At 42.6% G+C, this 24,228-nt stretch overlaps 1 protein-coding gene across 1 annotated transcript in view; it reads right to left on the bottom strand.

Annotated features, from left to right (window-relative positions):
• Positions 1-24,228, bottom strand: part of XPR1 (xenotropic and polytropic retrovirus receptor 1) — a 149,924-nt gene that overhangs the window by 102,668 nt on the left and 23,028 nt on the right. The window contains exon 2 of the mRNA XM_056531952.1: positions 22,926-22,977. Within this exon, the coding sequence (XP_056387927.1) occupies positions 22,926-22,977 (52 nt within the window). The remainder of the gene's footprint in view (positions 1-22,925; positions 22,978-24,228) is intronic.

Below are 24,228 nucleotides of genomic sequence, written 5' to 3'. Positions count from 1 at the left end.
ACTCACATAAAGTAACAGAGCCGCCCTCATCTAATGTCTAAGGAGCAGCTAACCCTGGCACAGGTGAAGAGTAGTACAGAACATGTAGTACCTCCCTGTACCGTAGGGGGCGCTACCAGACACCAGTCAGTGTATGCACTTCAGTCAGAATGGGAATTTCAATGGTAAAACTCCTGTATTACTGGTCAGTTGTTCCAACCATTGACACAATTCGCAGTTCTGGACTGTCCATAGTATTTTATGTTAAAGGAGAACTCCGGAGAAAGTAAACTTATCCCCTATCCAAAGGATAGGGGCTAAATATCTGATCGCAGGGGGGTCTGACCTCTGGGACACCCTTGATCTCCTGGACGAGCCCCCAGCTCTCTCAGAGAGAAGCGCGTGTCATCTACCGGTAGAGGGCACATGCTTATTCATTTCTATGAGAACGCTGATTGCCGAGTGCTGTACTCTGGTCTCTTCGGCACTCCCATAGAAATTATTAGAGTGTATGCCGCCTGAAGCACGCACTCTTCACAGGGTCCCATCCCAGTGATCGCGGGGGTCTCATTGCTTGGACCCCCCGCAATAGGCTACTTGTCACCTATATAGTGGATAAGGAATACGTTTATTTTTGCCAGATTTCTCATTTAAGTATACAGTAATCTCTCAACTTACAATGGCCACAACATGCAATAGTTTCAACCTACAATGGTCTTTTCTGGACCATTGTAACTTGAAACCAGACTCAACATACAATGTACATACAGTCCAGATCTGTGAAACGTGTCAATAGCTGGCAGAACCGACCAATCAGAATGGACATTTCACTGGTAAAACCCCTGTATTACTTAAGCGTATGCAATGACTGGTGTCTGGTAGCGCCCCCTACAGTACAGGGAGGTATTAAATGTTCTGTACTCTTTTCCTGTATCAGGGTTAGCTGCTCCTTTGGACACCAGGTGAGGGCAGCTCCACGTTACTTTTTTAGGACATTGCATGTAATGTACAGGACCCTAAAGAAGCTCCTGTCCTCTACATAGACCAGAGTTTCACAACCAGGGTTCCTCCAGCTGTTGCAAAACTACAACTCCCAGCATGCCCGGACAGCCTTTGGCTGTCCGGGCATGCTGGGAGTTGTAGTTTTGCAACAGCTGGAGGCTCCCTGCTTGGGAAACACTGACATACAGTGTTTTACAGCTCTCAGCAGATCTTTCTTACTTTTATATGTAAGGATTTGCTTTATCTGTATTAGTTATCTACTTATTTTTCTTTTATCTCTCACTTTTTCCTATTTTTGGATGACATTTTGGGGCTTCAGAACCAATTACCAGGTTACCATAGAGTTATGGTCTCAACATACAATGCTTTCAACATACAATGGCCGTCCTGGAACCGATTAATATTGTAACTTGAGGGAGCACTGTAGTTTCAAGATACAATGGTCCAAAAAAGACAATTATATGTTGAAAACATGTTGTTGAGGTCACTGTAAGTTGAGGGATCACTGTATAAAGATGGACAGATAGTTGGATAATGGCAGGAGGCTTCTTTCATACTGGGCCACCAGTTTCACTTTAGCTAGACAGACAATGGAGCGGCTTCTTTATTATGCACCTCTCTGACATTATTTGGAGCCACCCAGCAGCCCCACACGCGTAGCCTGTTATTTTGCGCACTGGTTTTAAACTCATACTTCTCTGCCAGCACAGCCCTACAAAAAAAATAAATTCAATCTTAGGCATAAAATACGCACGAAATTTCATTCAAAGCATACAGATGCCTTTCTAGGTGCAGCTAGACGCATCACTGCGATCTCTGCCTGGAGTGATGCCTAATGCATGAAACCGAGCACTTTGTGTATGTCAGAAGCCATCATCCTCCCCCAGTGCAAAGGGGAGCCAGGGGGCTTGTTCAGCCACCAGTTATTTTATTTCAAGCACCACAATAAACCAGTCACGATCTGACACCTATCCCCCATCCTTTGGATAGAGGATAAGTGTTCCTGCACTGGAGTACTCCTTTAAGGTTGTAAGTAGAGATGAGCGAACTTACAGTAAATTCGATTCCTCACGAACTTCTCGGCTCGGCAGTTGATGACGTATCCTGCATAAATTAGTTCAGCTTTCAGGTGCTCCGGTGGGCTGGAAAAGGTGGATACAGTCCTAGGAAAGAGTCACCTGAAAGCTGAACTCATTTATGCAGGATAAGTCATCAACTGCCGAGCCGAGAAGTTTGTGACGAATCGAATTTACTGTAAGTTCGCTCATCTCTAGTTGTAAGTCAATTCTGTAAAGATCAGCTGGTTCAGCCAAGATTTGTATAATGTGCCAGGGAATTATTCGTTTAAAATGCTAAAAAATTCCCCAAAAATTATCGCTTTATTCCTTTACTTTCAATTTCCACAATAGTGTAAAGATCAGAAATAAAATAATCCTACAAAAACAAATAAAACTTATAAAGTTGGACGCTGCACTTATCCAATCATACAGGACTGAGTAGAATGTCATACCACTAATGTAAATACCTACTGATGGCCTTTAATTCATAATATCCAAGCCCTGGCAAAAATGCTGGAACAAAGAAGAAAAAAAAACAAAAAAAAAAAAAAACAAAGCAGATCAGCACCACAGACTAAAAGTAAACAAATGCACTGGTGCCATGGCTGCAACTCAAATGCAAACACATAAAAAATACAGCAGCACTTAAAAAGCACTAAGGCATATGTTAATAATACAAATAGGTAGGGCTGGGCGGTATACCGGTTCATACAGAATACCAAATTTTTTGGGCTGCACGATATGAATTTTCCCTCATACCGGTTGGGCCCCTCCCCCTCGGGAATGTATTATCAGCCCAGCGCAGCGCTGTCCCCACATCGGGGAACTAATCCTATGTTACCCGCCAGCGCTGTTCTGCCCCCCACCAATTAATGATCAGCCCAGCGGGGTACTACTCACAGATGTCACCTTCAAGCACTGCCCTCCTCCTCTTTGTAGGGGGCCGCCAGGCGCTGGAACTCTATACTGTACGCCAGTGGTCTCCAACCTGCAGACCTCCAGATGCTCCAAGACTACAACTCCCAGCATGCCCGGACAGCCAACGGCTGTCCGGGCATGCTGTGAGTTGTAGTTTTGCAACAGCTGGAGGTCCGCAGGTTGGAGACCACTGCTGTACGCTGTATGCCTATGCCCGGGCTGCAAAAGATAAAGAAAATAAACTTTAAACTTGCCTACGTCGGACACACGCTGGGGACTGGAACGCCGGACAGCCGTCAGCCTATCACCGGCTGGAGCAATGTCCCGCCCCTGCCAGTGATAGGCTGAGCCCACTGTCATGTAAGAAGCTCTGGCGTACAGCGAGTTCCAGCGCCAGCGGCCCCCAACAAAGAGGAGGAGGGCAGTGCTTGAAGGTGACATCTGTGAGTAGTACCCCGCTGGGCTGATCATTAATTGGTGGGGGGCAGAACAGCACTGGCGGGTGACACGATTTGGGGGGGGTGAAAATACCGTTATATACCGTGGAACCGCCGTAAGTTAAAAAAAAAATACAGTGATACACCTATTTTGTCATACCGCCCAGCCCTACAAATAGGTATTATTTTTAAATTCGATAATATATCTAGACCCTACATGTCTTGAGTACTGCTGAGTGTTTTGGGCGCTCACACTTGGAAGATGTGACCCAGCTTTTCTATTTCGCAGAAAATTCATAAGTTACCAAAGTTATTATTATTTTTTTTTAAAGAAAATCTGTCTTCAGTGTGCTGTGGTTCTCCGGTTCTCCTCTTGGGTATCTTCAGCTCCGGGCTCGACTTGGAGCATGGGCGGAGCTTAGTGATGTCACCAGCAACAGCAGGACCCAGCAGAGAACAGAAGTGGTGACCTCACTAAGCTCCGCCCATGCTCCAAGTCGAGCCCGGAGCTGAAGATACCCAAGAGGATAGCTGGCGAACCACAATGCGGAACAGGGAATTATCTCCTGAACTACAGGTCTGTACAGACAAGTTACTGCAGGTGACACTGAAGACAGATTTCCTTTAATAGCTGATCGTCTCAAATAAATAAAGCTACAGTTTGGAAACCTCAAAAAATCTCCTATAAATCCTTTGTTCCTACATCAAGCAGGATCCATCTTTTCAAAGAGCAGTGATAGATCAGCTCTACCGGATGGAGTCTTGTTGTAGATCAAGAAAAGCTCTTCGAAAACACACAATGAATGTCCTCAGGACTATACCATCAAAACAAAAAGATTTGTGTAGACGGTCTATTCCATGGGTGATAGATGCCAGAGTATTAAATATTTGTTGGAGGCTTCCATTAAAGCTTTTTAGATAAATAGGTTTTCTGTGAAACAGGTCAGGCTAGGTCCTCCAGAGTGAGAGACGCTTTATGGATCCACTCCACATTCTGGCTAAGAGATGAGGATCCAGTGGACCTCTCCTGTATTAAGGGGTAATCTGGAGAAAAAAAATGTAATGTAATGTTAAAACGTTACAGTGATTAAAAAAGAAGGGGAAACAGCAAAGTCCTGTAGTTACAGTAACATCAATGGCCGGTGACTGAAAATCAAAGCAATACCAGGTGGCCTAATATGGACCAAAACAGATTACAGCTTCTTCAGGGGATGAAACCAGGCAACAGAACGAAACTCTGACTTTTGCAGTGATTTGCTTTGGAAGAGGATGAATCCTCTACAGGCTGATGTTCACCCATGAGGCCAACATTAACTTCAGTGGGAAGGTGAATCGCCCCAATTTAAATATTTGGGGCTCAGAAAACTTTGTGCCATTATCACGCACATGAGGTACTTGCCTAAAGTAAATGTGTTCTGTGCAACAAGCAGGCACAAAAGCCTATGGCCCCTTCTTTTTTGCAGCTGGCCACTGTTCTAGGAGTGGCTTATGTCACAGACACTACGTTCGGGCACTTAATATCAATGAACTGCATCGGCTTTTGCTGGGTCATTATCAGATTATCGGCAAGGTAATACCGATAACGTCCAAAATTGTGAATATCAGCCGATGGTATCGGCCAAACCGATAATCGGTCGATCCCTAGTTAGCAATACCTGATTTGATACAAGATTTGGTCATAGCAGCTCAGCTTAGCTTCATTAGAGGGGCAAATCAGACTTTTTGCCTTTGTTTTTGTCTTTTCATGCATCCAACTTCAAGAAAGCACCCAAGAATAAGCTTTTTCCTTAAGACAGTACAACTTGGGCAACCTGATCCTTGTCATACACATATGTAAAAAAGTATGTCCCAGGTGAAACACTCTGCACCAGAACGTCACAGTCCTCTGTGTTCTTACCGCTTTATAACTGGCATACACCAGAACGTCACAGTCCTCCGTGATCTTACCGCTTTATAACTGGCATACACCAGAACGTCACAGTCCTCCGTGTTCTTACCGCTTTATAACTGGCATACACCAGAACGTCACAGTCCTCCGTGATCTTACCGCTTTATAACTGGCATACACCAGAACATCAGTCCTCCGTGATCTTACCGCTTTATAACTGGCATACACCAGAACGTCACAGTCCTCCGTGATATTACCGCTTTATAACTGGCAGTAAACGCCCAGTGCCCTCTGTAAAATGCAAATAGACAGTAGCCTTCTGCAGCCAGTCCAATGTAATAAGAAAGATTATCAGGAATATTAATTTCTAACCAACTGGTGCAGTAAAGTGCAGGCAGAAGAACAACTTACAGCCCAGATGAGTGTCCTCCGCGCCCATGAAATGTACATTGCCGCTATGAGAAGGCCTATTTCTGGCAGGTGATATATAATGCATACATTACTGCTGTTGTTGCGCAATGTCAAACTGATCATGCATGAAGATTACTTTTAATGTATACAGGCATGGTAACATCTAAGTGCTTTCTATTCACGGATTTCCACCTTCCCATAAAGAGGGGCTTACTTATGCCATCATTCTGACAGACATTTTGTTTAACCCACTCGTAACCAAGTTAAAGCACAAGTGTCATGAAATCTTGGTGCAATAACCTGCACACAGCCTTTGTACTGTGTGCAGGTGGTGAGTAGAACAATGTTTTTACCTGATATTTGCAGGCTTTCATTACCCCAAAAAATGCTTTTGATCAAAGCCACTGACGGTCGGATAGGCATGTTGCAAGATAAGCGATGCCCCGCCGCCACCACGACCACCCCCTGTATGTCAGCACTGGGACCGCTGTGTGATTGACACACAGGTCCCAGCGCATGCGCCCTTCAGCTAATCTAACGTGAGCGCCGCTGTGTGTCATCCAGCAAGCGCTTGCTCCCCCATCGTGCACTCGCTCCCGCCGTCGTCTTCCTCCTCAGCGCACCTGCGCAGAGCAACGCGCAATCAGGTTAGGTGCAGAGAGAAAGTTTTAGATTAGCTGAAGGGCGCATGCGCTGGGACCTGTGTGTCAATCACACAGCAGTCCCAGCACAGACATACTGGGTGGGCGTGGCGGCGGCAGGGCATCGCGTACTTCGCGCCACGCCTATCCGACCGTCAGAGGCTTTGATTAAAAGCATTTTTTGGCGTCCTGAAAGTCTGCAAATATCAGGTAAAAACATTGCTATACACACCACGTGCACACAGTACAAAGGCTGTGTGCAGGTTGTTGCACCAAGATTTCATGACAGTTTCACTTTAAAGGTGTCCATATACATTAGATCAGTGTTTCCCAACCAGTGTGTCTCCAGCTGTTGCAAAACTAAAATTCCCAGCATGCCTGGACAGCCAAAGGCTGTCCGGACATGCTGGGAGTTGTAGTTTTGCAACAGCTGGAAGAACCCCTGGTTGAGAAACACTGCATTAGATGAACATCAGCCAAATCCGCTGGACCAGCAGACGGTCTATGGCCCTGATTTACATGATTTGTCAGGTTGTGCGCCAGAAATTCTTTCTGCGCCGGAATATGCCCCAGAATTCTGTCTCATTGCGCCAGAATTCAGTCTGCCTCAAAAATTAAAAACCCGACCAACTCTCCATTTTACTGAGAAAAGCCGAAAAAGGGGCGTATCAGTTGGGGGAAAGGGGGCGTGATCACATAAAAGGGGCATGTTCAAGACATTTTCACAAAAACCAAACATATTTACAAAGGTTTCCATGGAAAATGTGGTGGATTTGAGGTGAGGAAAACCAGACAGATCAGGTGTAAAAAAAAAATAAAAAAATAAAAATTTAAAAAGCAAAATGTAGGGAAACCTTAGTAAATACGATGGAAAAAAAATTGTAGGGAATTAAAACCCACATAGAAACCTACACTCCACTCTTAGTAAATCAGTGCCTATGTTTGGTAGTGTACCGGCTCTTCAGAAGGATTGGAGGTGTTGGATTTTAGCTGCTGCCAGACACCTCCATTGAGAATACATGCACACTCAGTGGAGCAGAGCTTGCATGTGGTATTGGGAAGTAAGGAAGAATATCAGTGGGTTTAACATGTTAAAGGGGTATTCCAGGAAAAAAAAACTTTTTTTATATATATCACCTGGCTCCAGAAAGTTTAACAGATTTGTAAATTACTTCTATTAAAAAAATCTTAATCCTTCCAATAATTATTAGCAGCTGAAGCGGAATTGTTCTTTTCTGTCTGGCAACAGTGCTCTCTGCTGACATCTCTGCTTGTCTCGGGAACTGCACAGAGCAGAAGAGGTTTGCTATGGGGATTTGCTTCTACTCTGGACAGTTCCCAAGACAGGTGTCAGAGAGCACAGATAGAAAAGAACAACTCAACTTCAGCAGCTCATAAGTACTGAATGGGTTAAGAATTTTTAATAGATGTAATTTACAAATCTGTTTAACTTTCTGGAGCCGTTTGATATATATAAATACGGTAGGTTTTTTTCCTGGAAAACCCCTTTAAGTATAAGACACACATGTCAACATAAGAACCATGTATGATTATGTATCTAAATGGACTTTCTTGTATTCAAGATAGCTTTTTTTTAGAATTCTGGAGAAAAACAGCCCTGCCCAACCAGCCACCATAATAAAGGAGTCCTTATCAGCTATCTTTTTAATAAAGCTACTCAATTTCCTTATCTCCAGGATGATGTATGGCCTCAAGACAGACGTGTAACATTTATATTTTGCCAGCCACACAGCAATCCATACAGCTTTCAATTTATTCTGTACAATACAATTCTGTATGCAGAGGGAGTACTGATCCGAAACATTATTGAGCTTGTGAAGAACCATGAGGAATACAAACAAAGCACACTATATAAACAGTGACACGTAGGAGAGGAACAACATCCTAGAAATAATAGACAACCTAGTAACTAGATATCTAGCTTTACAGCACTAAACCAATTTACTAAGAGATTATATTTTCTATATAAAGATGGTTTTTGTGGGGGAATGTTTTGGTGCTGGTGAGGAGCAGTAAATGTGCCTATTCTTTTTGGCTGGTGCACGATAGCAGGAATTGGCCAAGATTAAAGGGGTTATCCAGGGAAAATTGTTATATATCTCAAATGGATCCAAAAAGTTCAACAGATTTGTAAATTACTTCTATTAAAAAAATCTTAATCCTTTCAATACTTATGAGCTGCTGAAGTTGAGATTTTCTTTTCAGTCTAAGTGCTCTCTGATGACACCTGTCTGAGGAATTGTCCAGAAGCAAATCCCCATGGCAAACCTCTTCTACTCTGTGCAGTTCCCGAGACAAGCAGAGATGTCAGCAGAGAGCACTGTTGCCAGACAGAAAAGAACAACTCAACTTCAGCAGCTGATAATTATTGGAAGGATTACGATTTTTTAATAGAAGTAATTTACAAATCTGTTTAACTTTCTGGAGCCAGTTGGAATACCCCCTTTAAGAAGACCCAGGTGATGGGAAAGAGCATGTGTGATCACATTAGGATGGACATTCTGAAAAGGAAATCGAAAGAACATCAGGAGGCCCAATAAAAAATATATGTAACTGCAAAATGTTTTTTTATAATTATTTTAATTGAAAAAAATATTCTGATTTGTGCAATGGGCAGTCAAACTTTTAACATGGTGTAGCTTTTGATTGGAGGGGATGTGAGTGACTTACACTCGGACCCCAACTGATCCGAGCTTTTGAACATGTAAAAAAAAAAATTTATTTTAAGCGACAAAAATACTTTAAAGGTGTACTCCGCTGCTCAACGTTTGGAACAAACTGTTCCGAACGCTGGAGCCGGGAGCTCGTGACGTCATAGACCCACCCACTTCCATACACTTACATTGAGGGGGCGGGGCGTGACATGAGGGGGTGGGGCTATGACATCACGAGCTCCCGACTGCAGCGCTCGGAACAGTTTGTTCCAAACGCTGAGCAGCGGAGTACTCCTTTAAGGGTATATTCACAAGGGCAAAAACTGTCTTGAAAAAAAAAATTTAAAATAAACATCAAAACCTGATTTTGATGATCTGGTTTTTCGTGTGGCTTTTCATGTGATAATGTGTGCTTATAAAAAGGAACTACTCTGAAAATGTGAAACTGCACTTTTTTAGTAGGTTTTGTTGTGTTCACATGCTCTAAATTGTGTGGAGGTTTACAAGACAAATCTAAACATTTAAGGGTTAAAATTAGGTACAGCCTCAATAAAAAAAATTTTTTTTTTACATTTATACCATTGACCGTGCGGTTTCATTAACATTATATTTTAATAGTTCAGACATTTATGCACGCGGAGTTACCAAGTAAATTAATGTTAAAAATAAACATATTTTTTATTTTTACATTTATTGACTTTTTATTTTTTTTACAAACTTATTTTCACAATACTTTTTTGTCCACATAGGGCAGTGTTTTCCACAGGGTGCCTCCAATTGTTGCAAAACTTAAACTCTCAGCTTGACCAGACCACTAAGGGCTATAGGACATGCTGGGAGTTGTTTTTTAAACAGCTGGAAACACAAAGATGCACTCCTGAGCTTGAAGACACTGATCAATGCTGTGCCATAGGAGCCTACAGCAAAGAACTGATCAGCGTTATCGGCGCTCCATTACTACAGGCTGCTGAGGCCTGCAATACTGGAGCAAAGATCAGACGAGCCAGAGGCAAGTAGGGAACCTCCGCCCGTCCTCTCAGCTGATCGGGGCCCCGCGGGTTTTGCCGTGGGTGTCCCGATCAGCTCCACTGAGCTATCGCAGATTGTTTTCAGCATTTTAGATGCTGCGATCAATGTTGATTATGGCATCTAGAGTGTTAATGATGGACATCACATGGATCAGTGATGTTCGGCATTCGACAGTATGAAGTGAGCTCCGCTCCTGAGCTCGCTTCATACACCCGCCGGCATGGCGGCACCATATACACACGGCGGCTGGCCGTGGAACGGTTAAGTCCCCTCCTCCCAGCGCTGGGAGGAGAAACAGTGAGCTCATAATGGAGGGGCAAAACCGCGCCGCACGAGACTGCACGGGAATGTACTGCCAACTGCCCACGGCACAGGGACACATGGGAGTAAGAGGCAGTGTAGTGCCGGTCTGCACCTCACACCGAAGAGAGTAGTTGAAAGCCAAAGCCCTCAAAATTATCCGCAGGAAATACCCTTAGCCGAAAAGGGCGAAAGGGGCATTTTCGTCTGATAATTTTCGGCAGCCGAAATTTCGGTGCATCCCTAATATTTACCATAAGAAAATAAGGAAAACATTGCTCTTCCTCACAGGATATCAAGTGATTGCAAAAGCCGGAAAAGTGCAAAGATTTCCTACACACTCACCTGTACACAACAACATGACACACGGGCTGAAGGAGTAATGTGCGAGCAGACACACTTAGTAACCTGACTCTTCAGTGTCTTTGTCTGGGCTGTCAATGTCTTAATACCACAAGCTCTGAATACACAGAAGAAGCTTATGCAGAGTTCATTCTAAGTGCAGTATATGCTCCAATCATACGCATGGAACAAAGCAATACAAGTCTACTGTATGATCTGTAGGAAGTATCTAATGTTTGCATCTCTTTAGACAAGGGCTAGATCTCATTCTCACAAGTGTACTGAAATACAGAGATAAATACCGTCTGCCCCTATTCACCCTGGATTTATGGCCCTATTGATTTTATTCTCTTTATGACTGTTCTTATTCTAAATCATATCTTCTAGATAGATGCAATTATAAATACAAGGTTTGAGGACTATTTACATTATACAGCTATCAATATGTAAAATAACTTACCAACTGGATACATATTTCAAAGACAGAAATAAACATAAAAAGAATGAAAAAAGCTGCGTAAATAGCAGCATGACCATATGGTGATATTTATGACTAGAGATGAGTGAACTTACAGTAAATTCGATTCGTCACGAACTTCTCGGCTCGGCAGTTGATGACTTATCCTGCATAAATTAGTTCAACTTTCAGGTGCTCCCGTGGGCTGCAAAAGGTGGATACAGTCCTAGGAGACTCTTTCCTAGGACTGTATCCACCTTTTCCAGCCCACCGGAGCACCTGAAAGCTGAACTAATTTATGCAGGATAAGTCATCAACTGCCGAGCCGAGAAGTTCGTGACGAATCGAATTTACTGTGAGTTCGCTCATCTCCATTTATGACTTCAGGGATAGATGTGAACAGCAGAAGGACAAGAAAAAGAAAACCACACAAGGCGCCTGGTGCATTACCCTAATAAACCAGAGGGTCAGAGGGCTAGTAGTACACTCCCCTTGAGCGCCATGAATATGCACTTATCACCCAATTGCATTGGGTACAGGGAGTTCCTGGGATTGCTGCAAGGCCATAGGGATATTCAGATAGACCTGGTTTGTAGATGCAGGAAGAAGACCAAAAGTTGTCCCTCTCTAGGCGCTGCTTTCCCAAAAGATTCAAATAGACATGATTGTCTAGAAGAAATATTCTTTATTAACCAATGACGCGTTTCGGGTTTAATCCTTCCTCAGATTGTCATCTGAGGAAGGGTTAAACCCAAAACACGTCATTGGTAAATAAAGAATATTTCTTCTAGACAATCATGTCTATGTGAATCTTTTGGGAAAGCAGCGCCTAGAGAGGGACAACTTTTGGTCTTCTTCCTGCAGATGTGAACTGTGTCATTCTTTGTCAAAACACCAAAGGCCACATTCAGATGTGGCGGACTAGCTGCAAATTTCCAGAGTAGATTCTGTGCCGAAAATGCTGGACACAAGGTATAATATATGTGCAGTGGCCTCCCCCAATCTCCAGTAATGGTCACTGCAGACAGTCAGTAGCCTCAGTGGTTATATGTAGTACTACTGGGTGAGGGGTGAACTCCTCATACCTAGGACCCCTTTATTTCCCCCTAACATCACAGCACTTCCTTTCCAGGGCAGTGTTTCCCAACCAAGGTGCCTTAAGCTGTTGCAAAACTACAACTGCCAGCAAGCCCTGACAGATTAAACACCAAGCCATGGCAGCAGGTGACAGGTCTCTATACCAGTGTTTTCCAACCAGGGTGCCTCCGGCTGTTGCAAAGATACAACCCCCAGCATGCCCAGACAGATTAAACATAGATTAGAACCAAGCCATGGCACCAGGTGAGGTGCCTGGTAGGAGGTTAACTCCACCTCTCCACTCAGCTCTGCTTGATTGACAGATCTCTCTATAGGAGTGTTTCTGCTGGGAGTCATAGTTTTGCAACAGCTGAAGGCACCCTAGTTGGGAAACACTGGTCCAGAGAAACAAAGGACCAGACATACTGAAATTAGGTTGCATGCACACCACGCTTTGGGTAGGCTACGGTTTTGGGTACTGGTAAAAAAAAATAAAATTACAAAACCCTACAGGATGCAAAACGGACACAGCCTGATGCATCTTTTGGCATACAGTTTTCAATGGAGAGTCAATGCATACGGTTTTCAATACGGTTCCATACGGTTTTCACATTGAAAACGTATAAGGGAACTGTATTGCGAAAACGTTGTGTGAATGCACCATTAATCAGACCTAAGTTGACATATGCCAGGGAATAGTCAAATTGTCCCAAAACAGAATAGACAACAAAGGACAGAGGAGTGTCTATTCTTTTTACAGAACAGAGTCTATTGCCTATATATTCAAGACTACATACGGAATGTGCCCTATAGTGCTTTCAGTTTACATGCGTTCAGCAGCATTGTCTGTGGACACGGGGTTAATGCATTCTTAGACCACATTACACGGGGTCGTTTCTCAAGGCTTTCTGATGTGATCGAATCGAGGCCTAAAAAACAAAGCATATAAATCGAATACCAGCACGTGGTAATGCATTAATAAAGCATGAAGGGGCAACGCAAGAAGGGCTTAAATACAATTGAAATTTAATGTGTGCGGTTTCCATAATGGCACAGATCGGGAGGGGAGTCCTTAGGGTTACCACTTTCCGTGATAAAGGAGACAGTAGCTTTCTCAACACAATAAAAACTTAATATAACCTCAGATAAAACACATTTTGAATTCTCCAATGATCTGAGGCTTTATTGCTCATGATGATTACTTTAGTCTCTTCTATGGAGGAAAATAAATATATTTACAGGCCCATCCTAACAGAATTATAGATCAACACATTTGCTCTAGAGCAAGAGAACCTCCATCTGCCTTGATTTAGGCTGGTGAGGGGGTTTTGTATTGTATTTTTTTGGCTGCAATATTTCAGCAGTTATACTTGGAGGGGGAATTTTTCCACATTTAGCAGATAAAGGCAACAATGTGAAATATTAATAAATATCTGTCCACATCGCTAGCCTGTCAACGTTGCTCATCTGTAAAGATTGACGTTCTTTTGGCGATGTCCAGAACACCTTGGGAGTGGGCTGAGGAGGAAAAGGGGGGTTGAGGACACACACACAAAAAAAAAAAAAAATAAATAAATGCAGAAGACAGAAAATCGCCAGTGGACCCCGGGCAGCGAGGCAGATAATCACAATGAATAATTTACAGGCACGCTTTCATCCTGGACGCCCTGAATCCTAAGGAGTCTGGGGAGAAGACAGCACATCTGCTAAATGAGCAGAAGAATTGAAGAGGAGGGGGAAGCCCAGTCCGGAGTGTGGTACCTATACAATTCACAGTGTTTCCCAACCAGGGTGCCTCCAGCTGTTGCAAAACTACAACTCCCAGCATGCCCAGACAGCCTCTGGCTGTCTGGGCATGCTGGGAGTTGTAGTTTTGCAGCAGCTGGAGACACCCTGGTTGGGAAACAATGACATAGGAGATACTTAGTATAAAAAGGGGATGGCAGTATTTACTATTAACAATATCAGCTAAATTGTTACAGACTGAAAACCAAAATACTTTAGCAATGGGAATTTGTAACCCAAACCTGACTTTTCCTTTATCACCGAGGGAGGTAAACATCAAAGATACCCTGGTGCAACAGATGTAAAATCCTAGAGAAGAAAAAAAATCCTATTATAAACAATGCGGCTTGTTTCCTTTAAAGCGCTGGATACTGTTGATTTTCTTCCAGTAATACATTTACTCTGCACCAGGGGATGTTTGAGAAACATTCCCCAAAGGTTTAGGCTGGGTAACACACTGTTTGTAAAGGAGACGGCTTAGTACGAGAAGAACTCGCATTTCTAGCATTTACAACGATCAGCCGAAAGAGAATGTGTCGTCAGTGGCCATTGTTTTAATCCAGTTTTTATGTTAACCTCTTCAGGACACAGGGCGTATGGATACGCCCTGCATTCCGAGTCCTTAAGGATACTGGGAGTATCCATGCGCCCGTGGGAAATTCTGTCCCCACCCCTAGCCGGTTGGGGACCGGAGCCAGTTACCACACCCCCCCCCCCCCCCCCCCCCCCCCCCATGTCGGCGATCGGAGAAAATCGCATGTCAATTCAGACATGCGATTTTCTCCTATTCCGGGCTGATTGGGTCTCTGGTGACCCGATCACCCGGAAAATAGGGCTGATCGGAGTTGTCAGCAACAGCCCCGATCAGCCTAAGGGATAGAAGTGAGGTTGCAGTGCTGCAATCTCCTCCTATCCCCTGCCATGGCCACCCCCCCTTCTGCCCGCCCCTGGATGTCGAGGGGATCTGGGAAGAAGATGGAGGCCGTACCTGCAGGAGAAGATGCCTGGGGACCCGGGGATCGTCGCTGGAGCCTGCTGGATACTGGATCAGGTAGGGAATCGTCTGTGGGGGGGGGGGGAATTTAGCAATTTTCGTGACATTTTTGAAAATTGCTGCTCTACTTTGAAGCCCTCAAATTTTTTCAAAAAGCAAATATATGTCCATTTTAGGATGCCAACATAAAGTGGACATATTGTATTTGTGAAAAATAAAATTTATTGGGAATATCCATTTTCCTTACAAGTAGAGAGCTTCAAAGTTAGAAAAATGCCACATTTTCAAAATTTTCATGAAATTTGGGGATTTTTCACCAAAAAAGGATGCTACTAACGCCGAAAATTTACCACCAAAATAAAGTAGAATGTCACAAAAAAAAAAACTCTCTCAGAATCAGAATATTCGGTAAAAGCGTTTTTGCGTTATTCATTCGTAAAGTGACGGTGGTCAGAATTGCGAAAAAGGGCTCAGTCCTTAAGGTGAAAAAGGGCTGCGTCCTTAAGGGGTTAAACATGTTTTAAAATAACTTTTGCTGATGTTTTATTTTCCATTAACTATATATATTATAAAATACGCCTGAATTTTTTGCAGCTTCCAGTCTGCCCTCTAAGCCTAAGGCTATGTTCACACTGAGTAAATCAAGAGTAATTCACGCCAAAAAATAATTATATTTTCGCGCGGAATGTGCACGCAGAAATGGGGGAGAAAGAAGTGAAGGGTTTTTCAGCCATTTCCGCACAAATTGCGTGCAAAAACGATGTCGGGCAGAATTTTCTTTTACCATTGACTTCTATTGATTTTTGCTAGCGGATTCCGCTTGAAGAGTGAACATGCTCTTTCTTCAAGCGGAACGGAATTCAGCATCGGAATTCCGCTAGCAGAATTTCCGCAGTGTGAACTGGACAGCGGAAAAAACATTAAAGTCAATGGGCAGAGGAGATGTGCATTAATTTGGAGAGGAGAATTCAAGAGGAATTACTCGAGAAAATTCCTCATGAATTCCTATGCTGTCTGAAGATAGGGAAGAGGCAGCTGGAAAATGATCTGTACAGAAATACTGCAAAAGGCAACACCGACATATAGAAAAGACAATAGCAGCTCGGCCTCCCCTTCCGTCCCTAAGTCACAGTGCATAATTACTAATCTCCCCCCATATAAAGAAAAGGGTATGGTAATGTTTATTGTGTCTATGGCATATAGGGCTTGCTGTAAAGCATATCACTAAATGCTGTAAAAAAAATAAAATAAAATAAAAATAAGCCAGGCAAGATGGCTGCCCCAATAATAGAAATAATATACTAAAAAATGAAATTTTAAAAATTCGGATGAATAAAGAAGTGAAACCACCGGCACTGCTGTGTATATCTCAATCCCACAATGATACAAAATTTCGGACTCAGTACTTCATATAGTCCAATATTATGGTTCCACCTTAGAGTGTGCTAGCATGGGGATCGACTGTATGCAAAGACAAGGGTGGTGCCCTTCTATACAGACAAAAAGGCATTCCATACGGGTACATTCGAAGAGATCAGAACGCACTCACTCGGAGTCGATCGCCGTCACCACGGGATCCCAGCTTGGGTCACCATTAATCCGTGAGGAGCATAGCAGGAGAGAGACAACGCGTGGGGAAGTTCTCAGACACTGGCCACAAACCATATCACACCCTCCGGCCTGACGAAGCACGTACACATACCACCTACCTAAACACTACAGACCAAGTTGACATCTTCAGCAGGATCATGTGCCCTGACAGTCATGTTTCTCAAACCATTTCTGAGGCAAAGAGTTCTAACAACTGCCTAGGCCTCCAAACTCCCAGGACCTCAAAATGATTGAGCACCTCTGGGATTTGCTGGAAAAACAAGTCCACTCCCTGGAAACCCAACTTTGAAACCTACAGGATCTAAAAGATCTGTCTTTTTGGTGCGAGATACAACAGGACAACTTCAGAAATCAAGCGGAGAACATGTCTAGATGGGTCAGAGCTTTTTTGTTAGCATGAGGAGAACCTACCAAATAGTCGGTGTCTAATTCAAATTATCGCTATAATGATTTCCTATAGTGAAGGTTGTCAAAGCTGTTATATAAGGTTCATAGAAAGGTTTGGGAATATAAAAACAAGATAATTAAAAATGAAGCTAAAAAGCAACAAAGAGGAATCAGGAGACCAACATCGAGGCTTGTAATTGGCATCCTAGAGCTATAGTACCAGCTCCACCCAGCGCTACACACACCAGCTCCATCCTCAGGCATTTGAAGTTGACGTTGTTAGAGCGGGGACAGCTTGTGCTCACGGCGAGATATTTCTCACATGCCTACGAACCTGCCACTATTACAGCGCAGCTGTGATCTTCCGTCTGACGACCGAGTGCTAACAATCTCCAGGAGAGGAGCCAGAAAAACTGGTGCGCAGCGGCAAGGAGAGGATAGGTAAATGAGAGAGGAAAGTGAAATGAGAACAGATTTACAGTATCAGTGGGGAAAGAGTCGCCATTACATGAAAATATTGTTTGTCTGCACAGAGAAATCTTGTTACATTTACAAATCATATTACATCAACATACCGTATATACTCGAGTATAAGCCAAGTTTTTCAGCACGATTTTTCGTGCTGAAAACACCCCCCTCGGCTTATACTCGAGTGAACTCTCCGCCTGTCAATCCCTTCTCAGTGGTCTTCAACCTGCGGACCTCCAGATGTTGCAAAACTACAACTCCCAGCATGCCCGGACAGCCATCGGCTGTCCGGGCATGCTGGGAGTTGTAGTTTTGAAAACCCTGGAGGTCCGCAGGTCACTAGTCCGGCATGCTGGGAGTTGTAGTTTTGCAACATCTGGAGGTCCGCAGGTTGAAGACCACTGATGAAGGGATTGACAGACGGTGATGATGAAAGGGGGGGGGGATTATAACGGGGGTCTGGATGATGACATGGGTTGATGATCTATTTCCCACCCTAGGCTTATAGTCGAGTCAATAACTTTTCCTGGGTCTTTGGGGTGAAATTAGGGGCCTCGGCTTATATTCGGGTCGGCTTATACTCGAGTATATACGGTAATGCAATGACATTAATAAAATGAGTAAGGAATTCTTATAACACAACAAGCAGCAATACTATAAAAAGCAGCACATAGCTATGGAGTGATGAAGTGTGCACAACACACAAGGAAATAGTCTTGAAAACTACAGACGATTATAAATATATGACAAAAAAGCATAACAAATGTTAGGGGTTATCCAGGAAAAAAACTTTTTTTTTTTATATATCAACTGGCTCCAGAAAGTTAAACAGGTTTGTAAATTACTTCTATTAAAAATCTTAATCCTTTCAGTACTTGTGAGCGGCTGAAGTTGAGTTGTTCTTTCCTTTGCTCTCTGGTGACACCTGTCTCGGGAACTGTCCAGAGTAGAAACAAATCCCCATAGCAAACCTCTTCTACTCTGTGCAGTTCCCGAGACAAGCAAAGATGTCAGCAGAGAGCACTGCTGCCAAACAGAAAAGAACAACTCAACTTCAGCAGCTGATAATTATTGGAAGGATTAAGATTTTTTTAATAGAAGTAATTTACAAATCTGTTTAACTTTCTGGAGCCAGTTGATTTTTTTTTCCTGGAATACCCCTTTAAACTAACTTCAACCGGGATAAAATGAATCCCTCTATAAAAAAATAAATAAAATAAAAAAGCCCTATATAGTAGTAAAGGTGCTATCAATATGAGCTCCCAATACACAAATCACTAACAAATAAATATGGAGTAAATTTAGGAAAAAACAAAAATCTATATTTGCGAAAAAAAAGGGAGGATCTCCACCCAAATGGGGGAAAAGTAAACAAAACCAAGGTGGCCCCTCAGTGTTTTTGAAGCCCTATAGAAAAGCTGATGTTTAGGAAATGATATCTATGAAGGTGGTGTGATTGAGCCAACTTGCATATTCTATATATCACAAAAAAAAATAAAACAAATTAAAAAATATATTCTATCTTTGGAATTGTCACAGTCTGTGTAAAGTCGTGCATCACACGGATCCATAGTAAAGCTATGTGCACATGAACTGCTCACACTGGCCGGCCAGCTTTATAAATCACTGAACTCCATCAAAACAAGAATTGGTCAGTACACAGGCACAAAGGGATCAGCAATAAACGACCAGACCAACTGTAAATCAACCAACTTCTATTTAGTGCTATAAAAATGAATCGGCAGCAGGATTAACAAATGTAAAAGCGAGGATTGCGATGATGCGAATATCAGTTCCTAGATAGAACCTAATAAAATCAGACCTTAGATTATCAGAGGTATAAAAGAACCAAAAGAAAAAATTAATTCTAAAAACACATCCATCATGTCAAACCTGCTGAGTAGTAAATTGATAAGAAAATACATATACCAGAAAAACCATCCTTGGTTGACACACTGATCTTTACTTCCTAGTCCCATTTTGGCACAAGGGAATAAAGGCCCAATTACTGGGTCAGGCACAGAACCTATGCATCCAGTGAGCACAGATCAGCATTTCCTGTGTGTTAAAATGGCAGTGGATCAGTGAAATTTAAAGTGTTAGTCATTAAATAAGTAGTTATTAAAAACAACTTTTGACATGTCAATCAGACATGTGAAAAGTTGTTGATGGCACCAGGTCTCAATCCTGAGACGCGTAACTATTACGAGTTATTAGCTGGGGATGCGGACAGCATTGAGCTCCGCTCCCCAGTCCGAGAGCGCTGTCCATTTCTCTTCGTAGACTTCTATGCAGAAAAATGTACAAATCTCTCAGCCAGGAAGCAGAGCTCAATGTCGCCCGCATCCCTGGCTAATACCTCATGATCGCAGCGGGTTTTAGAAGGAAGACCCAGTACAATCAAGAAGTTTTGACATGTCTGATCGGCATGCCAAAAGTGGTTTATAATGAAAGTAATACTAAGAAATTTCCATAAAAAAAAAAAAATTTATAAATAAATAAATGAATGATTTATATATTTTCATTCCAATAGACGACAATACCTTTCTCTTTTATCCTTTTTTTCCCCACTTTGTCATCAATACTTTATGCATGGTTGTAAGCCAACAGGGTGAAGAAGCAGCCTCCCCTCTTTTAGAAGCAGGCCCCAAATATTGTCAAGCCCTCTTTACTAAGCCAAGCCTACTTTGCTTTTAGGTAAAACAAAGTTACCCATCGTTCACTGCAGGATTTTCACAGGAATACCTGTTTCGGGTACGTTCCCACATGCATATTTTCTGCTGCAGATTTGCTGTAGCAGATTTTGCTACTCATTAACGTCAATTGGCAGCAAAAATATGCATGTGTGAACGTACCCTTTAGGAACATTTTGGAAGTTTATCTTTGAAGTGAAGTTTATCTTTTGTCAATGTTTATTTTTTATTAAAGGGGTACTCCGGTGCTAAACATCTTATCCCCTATCAAAATGATAGGGGATAAGATGTTAGATCGCTGGGATGCCGACGCTGGGGACCTCTGTGATCTCTCCTCCAGCACCCCCCTTTTTCAGCTGCACAGAGCAAGGGACGTCATGATACTCCGTCCCCTGCACCGCCCTTCATCAGCCACAGTGCGATCATCGCTCTGCACAGCTGAAAAACAGAGGTGCTGCAGGAGAGATCGCGGGTGTCCCCAGTGGCGGGATCCCCACGATCAAACATCTTATCCTCTATCCTTTTGATAGGGGATAAGATGTTTAGTACTGGAGTACCCCTTTAATAGTTTTAGTGTTTGTTTAAAGGGTTATTCTAGAGAAAATAAAATTCTAATCAACCAATGCCAGAACGTTACAGTTTTATAAATGATCTCTCTTTAAAAAGTACTTACCAGCTGCTGTTTTGCCCAAAGGAAATGTTGTAGTTCCTTCCAATGAGACATTGGCCCTAATTTACTATTTTAAAAACCTGACCTGTTTTGTCGGTTGTGCGCCAGATCTTGGAGCATTGCAACACAAATTGTGTGAGCCAGAATTTGCACGAAAAAATGTAAAAGCCCAACCAACTCTCCATTTTACTCAGAGGAGTGGCCGCCAGGTAAAGGGGAGTGCCCGCCAAAAAGGGGGCGTGTCCCTGACATTTTAAAAAAAATCCCAACATATTTACTAAGGTTTCCACAGAAAATGTAGTGGAATTTAACTCTGGAAAACCTCACAGCTCTGAGTACGTGTTAAAATAATAATAATAATAATAATTGGGAAAAGAGCAGAATGTATAGAAAAAACATTAGTAAATATGACAGGAAAATACTTGTAGGAAATTAAAACCCACAAAGAAAAGTACACTCCACTCTTAGTAAATTAGAGCCACTGTGTTCCCTGCTGCCACCTCTGTCTGTGTCAAACTCTTTTGCCTTGGACAGTTACTGAAACGGTCAGTGGTGGCAGAACAGAGCACATTGTTGAATCAGAAAGAACTACACAACTTACTTTAGTTATACAGCAACTGGTTAGTACTGGAACGCTTGATTTATTTTAAATAGAGGTTATTTATAAATCTGTATATAATATTGCCTTGATAGATTAATATAAAAAGCACTCACCAGATGGTTATTCAAATAAGTGCTGTGTCTTCTATCAAAGCAATACTGTTTCATGCATCTACATTCATGACGCCTGCCCCCAGTTATTCATTGCGGCATGAGCACAAGTTTCCGCTCCATGTTAATCACTCTCCATTTTTCATCTGCGAGTAACCCCAGGGTTGTGCTGGTAACACATCTTTGAATTATACATTATAAATCTGTATACGTTTCTTGAACCAGCTGTTTAAACAAAAACAAAAATGTATTCATTCATTATTTTTTTTTTACTCTGGAATACACCTTTAAGGGTGCATTCACCCCCCGATTCTTTAATATGGTGACCTGATCCAGCTGGGACCCGGCCTGCATTTTATTCATTTGAATGAGCCGACCGGAGTGAGATAGGGTGAATGCACCCTTAAAGGTGTATTCCAGAGTTTTAAAAAAATGAATGAATAAATAATTTTTTGTTTTTGTTTAAACAGCTGGTTCAAGAAACGTATACAGATTTATAATGTATAATATATGTATAATGTATAATATACACTCACAGATGAAAAATGGAGAGTGATTAACATGGAGCGGAAACTTGTGCTCATGCCGGAATGAATAACTGGGGGCAGGAGTCATGAATGTAGATGCATGAAACAGTATTGCTTTGATAGAAGACATCACTTATTTGAATAACCATCTGGTGAGTGCTGTTTATATTCATTTTTGCCCCGTATCTTGTTTTCAGTCTGGTCACAAAACCAGATATGGGGTAAAAAATTTGCCGACCATGAGCTGACCGGATCGGACTCCGGTCGGCTCATTCAAATGAATAAGATGTGGGCCTGGTCCGGTCACTGTTTTAAAGAATCGTGGTGTGAATGCAGCCTAACTCACACTAAATTCAGCACAACAGATGAAGCGTTTAGAGAATACAGCACAGTTAAAGTGGAGTCAGTCAAGAACATAGAAAATGTGCTTCCTGTTTTCATGTTGTCACCATCTCTATTTAAAGGTGAAATGTTTTATATGTAGCTTCCACAAGCAACAGCTGAGGATGCCATCATGCGTTTCGATTGCTAGATGACTTCTTGAAATGCTCTCCACTTTTGCATACAATTTTGAAGCAGCAGTGTATAGACAGAGCAACCATAACAGTACAGACAGATATAACCGGAAAAGATTGATAAACTGCACACTTGGGACAAATGGTCACATCTGCAGAGTGATCGTCTATACAATATGGAGATGGAGAAGTAACACAGTTCTCTCCACCACGGCAGCATGCTGATTTATGGTGGCTGTTTCAGCTTCAGAACACCTTATTTATGAGTTCATGGACACAGGTCAAAGTTAATAAATACACAAAGATTTATCTCATTCCAACCAATGAATCCAGGATAAATTGTGTCTCACCTTCTATAGATGGGGCCTGGTCTTGGGCTGCATATAACATCTCTTTGAAAGCCTTAAGAAGACAAAAAAAAAGCAAGTCAGTAAATGGCAAAAAAAAAGCTGTGCAGGTAAATATACATAGGATTACATGTCAAAAAAATAAATAAAAAATAAAACTCCCTATAAGGCTAAGTTTCCAATAGTTTTTTTTTTTCTACCAGTTTTTGGATATCTGCCACTGCGGTTTTTGAGCCAAAGTCAGAAGTGGATCCATAAGGAAGGAGAAGTACAAGTCCTTCCTATATATGTTCCTTTTGAATACACTTCTGGCTTTGGCTCAAAAACTGCAGTGGCAGATCTCCAAAAACTGCCAGCAGGGGTGGACCTGAAAGCCCCACAAGCACGGTGGCGCTCAGAGGGGTGTATGGAGTGGGCTCATGACTCCTGCCCGCTCCATACTCTGCAGCCCCCAGCTGATTTCAGTAGCTGGGGGCCGCCACGGCTGGCTATTAACTCTTTAGATCCACTATAGACGTAGCCAGAAGGCTTACCTCTGCTTCTGCTTCCCTGGTGTCTGTGGATCTGTCATTGATAGAGCCTGGCTTGACTAGGCTCTAGCAATGGATCGCAGAGCACACAGATCAATGGAGTTCTATGGACCTCCATTGATCTGTATGAGGAACCTAATGATTCCTCCTAAAAGTCCAAGGGACTAATAGAGGGTATTAAAAAAAAAAAAAAAAAAAATTAAAAATACGTTTTAATAAAAGTTTAAAAGACACACATTTACCCCTTCCATTTAAAAATGTAAATCATCAAATCACCCCCTTTTCCTATATAAAAACATAATACCGTTCAGTGCTATGCATAGGGCATAGCACCGATCAGTGTTATCGGAAATCTTCTGCTCTGGTCTCTGCTCAGACCAGAGCAGGAGACACCGGTAGACTGACAGAGGCAGGTGAGGGGACCTCCGTCCGCCATTACAGATGATCCGATTGCCACAGTAGAACTGCGGGCGATCCGATCATGCATTTTTCTGACCGCACTCCCACAGATGCCATGGTCTGTATTTGTCACAGCATCTGAAGGGTTAATGACAGACATCCGTGCGATCGCGAATGTCGGCCATTACCGGCGGGTCCCTGGCTGCTATCAGCAGTCGGGAACTGCCGCACATGACCCGAGCATCACTCCGATGCTCACGGTCACGTACAGGATGTAAAATGTACGCCTTGGTGTGTTAAGTACCACCGCACCAGGACGTACATTTAAAAAAAAAAAAAGGGGTTAATTAGTAAAACATGATGGAAACAATACAAAT

The sequence above is a fragment of the Hyla sarda genome, chromosome 7 (assembly GCF_029499605.1).
Source record: "Hyla sarda isolate aHylSar1 chromosome 7, aHylSar1.hap1, whole genome shotgun sequence".
Classification (NCBI taxonomy): Eukaryota; Metazoa; Chordata; class Amphibia; order Anura; family Hylidae; genus Hyla; species Hyla sarda.
This window is presented reverse-complemented; position numbering and strand designations above follow the sequence as displayed.